This window comes from Lactuca saligna, chromosome 5 (assembly GCF_052625555.1).
Source record: "Lactuca saligna cultivar CGN05327 chromosome 5, ASM5262555v1, whole genome shotgun sequence".
Classification (NCBI taxonomy): domain Eukaryota; kingdom Viridiplantae; phylum Streptophyta; class Magnoliopsida; order Asterales; family Asteraceae; genus Lactuca; species Lactuca saligna.
Window position 1 is genome coordinate 137,540,337 of NC_136421.1, and position 6,677 is coordinate 137,547,013.

Here is a 6,677-nt window from a genome sequence, read left to right on the forward strand (position 1 = left end):
TTTGATTGGTAGATCATGCTCCACGTGTAGTTGCTAATCATTGATGTAGGGTTGTTAGGAGTGACGTTCTGAGGGGTACACATGTCGCTTTGAGGGGCAGTTGGTACTATTTTGTCTCGATGCTGGTTTTGACGTTTGGGCACGTAGGAATGAATGTGGGATTGAGAGAGCGAGGGCCCGAAGTTAGGTGTACGCTGTTTTTTGCCCAAACCGCATGAAGGTTCCGTTATTTTTGACATATTCTCGGTGGGGTACGTTAACATGTATAATGTGGTATATTCAAGCCGCAATGTCATCTTTTAGGAGGGAACTGACTGACAACCCAATGAAAGCCAAAAACCCAAACATACGTGAAATAATGGCAAATACAGTACGAAAGTTATGCTTAAGGATTTTCGAAAATTAGACCCTAAATGTTATGATTTTTATCCATGTAAAATTCAATATATTTATTTACAATGGTACAATTCAAAATTATGGCTTAAACCTTACGACTTTTATGACTTTATCTATGTAAAATTCAATATAGTTATATACAATGGTACGATTCAATATATATTCACACTACCCTCTTTGCTCACATAAGACATACACACAACCTACACATACCGATTTATCCCTCATGTCATTATATCCCACCATACTATTAAGAAATAATGTTTCAGAAAATAAACTCAAACGTGAAACCAGATTATAAATCTATGTAACGTTTAATTGGAACTCAGTCGACAATCTTCTCCACCACTACACAACGACATTTTACCAGAATACCCTTCACCAAACTTCAACCGATCGTCAATGAAAACTACCAAAATACCCTCTCACCAACCTTCACCAACTCCTCCATTCCTCGCTGTATATTTAAACATTTCGATTGTCCTCCACTAAACCACCGTGTGCCACCATGACTCTCCTACTCCTCCCCCTCTCATTCCCTTTATTCTTCCTAGCTTACATACTCTACCAAAAACTCCGATTCAAGCTTCCACCGGGCCCACGCCCCTGGCCAATCGTCGGAAACCTCTACGACGTCAAACCCGTCAGGTTCCGCTGCTACGCCGAGTGGGCACAACAATATGGTCCGATCATCTCCGTCTGGTTTGGATCAATTTTAAACGTCGTCGTCTCCAACAGCGAGTTAGCAAAAGAAGTACTCAAGGAAAAGGACCAGCAAATGGCGGATCGGCACCGGAGCAGATCGGCGGCGAAGTTTAGCAGAGAAGGGCAGGATTTGATTTGGGCGGATTACGGACCACACTATGTGAAGGTTCGGAAAGTATGTACGCTTGAGCTGTTTTCACCGAAGAGGCTTGAAGCTCTTAGACCAATTAGGGAAGATGAAGTTACTGCTATGGTGGAATCCATCTTCAAGGACTGTACCCATCCTGGTAAGTCTCTTTTTCATCGATTTTTTTGGTTAGTTATGGCGTAGATATCAATTTTTGTGGTTTTATGTACATATTTCGTAAATTGGTAAATATCTTACCTAATTTGATGATAAGCAAAGTTTATCACATTTTCATATTTGATAGAACTAATGCATAGCATTCAGTTGGCTCTTCCATTGGAAATTTTGTGAAGAAACAATTTTTTTTCTTCACTGTTATTACTATGAATAAGATTATTAGCAGTTGGTTAGTGATTTTCTAAGTCAATGTAAACAGTTGCACTAATTTTACTGATTTTGGTAAAAGCTAAAGACTGATATATATAAGACTGAAATGAGTATCTGAATGAATACGTTATAAGGAATCAAGATTAACTTTGTTTTAAATTACTTTTTATTCGCTGTGAATAACAAAAGCAAGATGAAAAAATGTTACTACGACAAAAACGAAATGGAGTTTCAGTAATTGAACAAATTTCATTTTCTTTTAATTTAAATCTAGTTGTTTATATTAAATCATGCGGCATATTTAGGGGCAAAATGGTCAATCCATTTTTTTTCAAAAGGATTTTCATATTTAAGGGAAATATGGTTAATCTATTTTTTTTCTTAAATTATAATGATTATAAAAATCTAAAACTGTTTATAAAGTTTTAAAAAATAATTAGAAAAAATTTGATGTAGACTAATTCGATACTTTGAAAGTCAAAAAAGGATGAATATGATATTAAAAATTAGGTTGGTTTTCATTTTAACAAAAAGGCATATAAAAAATCCACCCTTTAATCTTTTGTCACGCTTAAAAGCATAAATCCAAAAAAAAAATTAGTTGAAATATTCGTTGAAAAGTCCGTTGGATAAGGATGGATGGTTGTTGGTGCCATGGTGGGGCAAAGGCTAATAATGCGTACGCACTAAAATTTTATATTGTTCGGTATATAATAATTTGTGAATTCAATTATCTAAATTATAATCGATACACATAATTAATAAATATTATTTCAAAAAATATGATAAATGTTAGCACCAAAACCATGTTGACAAAGTTACTCACTTGTATAGATAAGATTGGCAAGAGTTTGTTAGTGAAATCCTACCTAGGAGCAGTAGCATTTAACAACATCACCCGACTCGCTTTCGGGAAACGATTTGTAAATTCCGAGGGTGTGATCGATGAACAAGGGAAAGAGTTCAAAGCTATCGTGGCAAACGGGCTAAAGCTCGGTGGATCTTTAGCCATGGCTGAACACATTCCCTGGCTCCGGTGGTTCTTCCCACTTGAAGAAGAAGCCTTCGCCAAACACGGAGAACGCCGTGATCGGTTGACCCGCGCCATTATGGAGGAGCACACTGCGGCTCGTTTAAAAACCGGTGGAACCAAGCAACATTTTGTCGATGCTTTACTCACACTTCAAAAGCAATATGACTTGAGTGACGACACTGTTATCGGCTTACTTTGGGTACTCATCACTAATCTCTAGTTTCGGCTGACTGGACAAGTTTTCTAGGACTATTTTTATGATTAATTTGAATGTTTTTGATTCACGAACAGGACATGATCACAGCGGGAATGGACACAACCGCAATCTCAGTCGAGTGGGCTATGGCCGAGCTAATAAAAAATCCACGGGTTCAAGAAAAAGCTCAACAAGAATTAGATACTGTAATCGGCTATGAACGTGTACTCACTGAACCCGACTTCTCAAACCTCCCATACCTCCTAAGTGTAGCCAAAGAGGCCTTACGGTTGCACCCTCCAACCCCACTCATGCTCCCTCACAAAGCCAACACAAATGTCAAAGTTGGTGGGTACGACATCCCAAAGGGGTCTAATGTGCATGTAAACGTGTGGGCCGTGGCACGCGACCCTGACACATGGAAAAACCCGTTGGAGTTTAGACCTGAGCGGTTCCTTGAAGAGGATGTGGATATGAAAGGACATGATTATAGATTATTGCCGTTTGGTGCGGGAAGGAGGGTGTGTCCGGGTGCTCAGTTAGGGATTAATTTGGTGACCTCTATGTTGGGTCACCTTCTGCATCATTTCTCCTGGGCTCCTGCTAATGGTTTGAGTCCAGAAGAAATTGATATGTCAGAAAACCCTGGGTTGGTGACGTACATGCGGACACCGCTTGAAGCTGTCGCCACACCTAGGTTACCTGCTGTGTTGTATAAACGTGTGGCGGTTGATATGTAATTTTATTTGTTTTTTAAAGGTATCATGGCGGTTAAATTTTATAGTTTGACAAGTTTTTGTATGTTTATTGAGGTTGACTTGTCGAAAGAAAGAGGTGCTACATATTTCTTTCTTGATATTTTGTTAAGAGCACACATATGACTTGGACTAAATTTGAACAAATTTTTATGCCTATTTTTTTTTATGTTAGTATACGGACATTTATGTCTTTTATATTCTTTAAAATTCACCATATCAAAAATTTGTTGGGTACAATAGTGAAACCTATAAACTTTGTAACATATATAAAACAATGACAATCATAAACAATGTTTTATTGCGGAATTTCATTGAACACATTGTAAAGAATAATAGAAAGAAAATGCAATCTAAAAAAAAAATATGAAATAAGAGATTAAGAGCTATGAACATGTTTGGTACGAAGCGTTTGACACTTTTAGCGTTTGATAAAACGTTTTTTTTTAACAAAAAAATTTGTTTGACATTACAAGCTTATAGGGTTTAGTTTAAACAAAACCTATCAAATCTAAAAGCTACATCATATAGCATTTAAGAAAAAACTATTGGGCTTATTTAATCAATGTCCAAAATTGCCTATTATTTTAACTGTGAACGTGATCCTTATTTTCCTTCTCCACTGGCTCTTAAAAAACTTAACGACATCCACCTCCTTGTTGTCATTAATGGATCAATCGCCTCTTGTTGCTGTTTGCACCTATAAGTTTCTTCAACAATTTTTTATATATCCATTAATCGTACGTATGATTGGCTTTTGTGTGATTTTTCTCTATGCCTCTATATGTGTTATTTTCTGTTCTTGTATGAATTTGGGTTTTTGTCCTCTGTTTTGATTGTCTATAATATTAATTGCATAATTCCATAGATCATATAAGGGTCAATTTAAGTATAGTTCGATGGCTTTTCTATTACTGGTTCGTGTATAGACCATTTTGCCCCTCTTGTTTGTTTGGTGTTGCTGGTAGATGCTCAAACGAAAATTTAAAACCAATCTCTTCATTATCTTCATTTACTGCGCTAATTTCTTTACTTTGCCACTCATTGACAAGTTGAAACATTATTTTATAACCTCATGCCATGTATCTCATACGTGCTTCTTTTCTTTTGTATTTTCTTTTTAAATTTTGATTTTTACACAATTTTCGCTATATTTATTGATGGGTTGGTTCCTTTTTATTTGTTTGTATTGATTAGGGGTTGTGCTATAGGTACCCCTTAATCAATTTTATCACTCCTAACATCAATCTACTCAATTTATTGTTTTTGATTTGACATTATTTTTTCACTTTTTCTTTTTTTGTCTTTTTGTCTTTTTCTTTTTATATTATTATTATTATTATTATTATTATTATTATTATTATTATTATTATTATAAATTTCGATATTCATATAAAATTCTGATGATATTATAAAATTTGAACAAAAATATAAAATGGAACAAAAGTAAAATCTGTTTTCAATCCACATAATGCACCAACCAAAATGTAATATCAAACTAATTAATATATCAATGATAAATAAAGATAAACTTTGCTTTTATTCTGTTTTATATTGTCGTTTAAATTTTATTATATCGTTTGAATTTTATTATGTTGTTCAAAATTATAATGTCATCTGAATTTTAAAATTTCATCCGAATTTTAAAATGTTTTCTGAATTTTATACGGTTATCAAAATTTATAATAATAATAATAATAATAATAATAATAATAATAATAATAATAAAATTAAGAATAAAAAAATAAAAAAACTACAAAAAATAGGTAAAAAGAACAACAAAAGACAAAAAAAAAAAAAAAATCACATCAGGTGATGTAATTGAAAAAGAATGAAGAGTACCTATAGGATTAGCCTTTAATTTATTGATAACAATTTAGTTAGGAAATTAATTAACAAATCATGACCGGCTAATTTTGCAGTTTCAATTCAAATTTTGAAATCAAAATATTTAATATCATTTAATAGCTTGATTTCTTTTCAATTTTTTACAAAGTCACATGCTCCCTACCCTTTAAAAAAAAAAAAAAAAAAAAAAAAAAAAAAAAAAAAAAAAACTAGAAGTCATTAGGCTACCAGCTTCCCTCCTTGATGTTATAATCTTAGATTTGTGATTTTATTTTTTTACGTTTTACATCCGATTAATTGATGATATGCACTGTGTTCATTTCTCCAGTAGAATGTTTGTATTAAAGAGGTTTTCGAAGCACTAAAATGCACTGGGATTGTCGAGTGAAGAAGGGAATCAGAGGCTTCAAATTTTACTCCCGTTCGATCAGATACATGCCCTAGCAAGACGATTGGTCAAGACCCACAACTGGAGGATATTGTTATTTCATAATTAGGGTTCGTATTTATCGTATTCAAATTTATTGATATAAATTGGGGGTTTGTCCCATCTTCATGCTTTAATTTTAATCACCTCCTTTTGTTTTTAATTATTTTTTTAATCTATTTCATGATTTTTTATGTTTATACAACTGGATGATATATATATATATATATATATATATATATATATATATATATATATATATATATATATATATATATATATATATATATATATATATATATATATATATATATATATATATATATATAGAGAGAGAGAGAGAGAGGGGTTTAGGTCTTTAAAGTAAGTATTGTGTTATTGTATGCATAAATGTAGACCAATCATTTCAAAAACTTAAATAAGGATATATAATCTTACATATTAATTAATTTTGTTAATTAAATAAAAATTTAATTAATCCCTAAAATATTTGATTGCTTTCCTTTAAATCCCTTGAAATTGTTACTGCTTCTTTATCACCGATCCATCCCTACTTTTGCAACCTAACCGATGCCGATGATTAAAGAAGATAAAAGACTGGAGCTTGCCCGTTTGCCGACCAACACCATCAGCCACTATCGCCACCGAACTCACCAGAATTTGCAAGTCAAGAAGCGAAAGTCAGGGGAAATCGATTTCGCTCTGTAAGACTTTCGTTCGTGTTCAAGCTTTATATTCTGATTTCATTTGTTGATTATGATTTGCACTTGGAATCAAATTCGCACAAGCCACTTTTGTTTGGA

At 33.2% G+C, this 6,677-nt stretch overlaps 1 protein-coding gene across 1 annotated transcript; it reads left to right on the plus strand.

Annotated features, from left to right (window-relative positions):
- Positions 1–797: 797 nt before the first annotated feature.
- Positions 798–3,702, plus strand: LOC145048848 (cytochrome P450 98A2-like). Its single transcript, XM_078997474.1, has 3 exons — positions 798–1,388; positions 2,450–2,847; positions 2,940–3,702. Exons 1-3 carry the CDS (start codon positions 905–907, stop codon positions 3,582–3,584), a joined length of 1,527 nt encoding a protein of 508 aa, XP_078853600.1. The 5' UTR covers positions 798–904; the 3' UTR covers positions 3,585–3,702.
- Positions 3,703–6,677: the final 2,975 nt, after the last annotated feature.

Excerpts from the sequence above, each read along its gene's own strand:
- LOC145048848 (XM_078997474.1), top strand. The coding sequence starts at position 905 with ATGACTCTCCTACTCCTCCCCCTCTCATTCCCTTTATTCTTCCTAGCT. Across the intron at positions 1,389-2,449 it reads CAAGGACTGTACCCATCCTG|ATAAGATTGGCAAGAGTTTG; the intron begins GTAAGTCTCTTT and ends TCACTTGTATAG. Across the intron at positions 2,848-2,939 it reads CTGTTATCGGCTTACTTTGG|GACATGATCACAGCGGGAAT; the intron begins GTACTCATCACT and ends ATTCACGAACAG.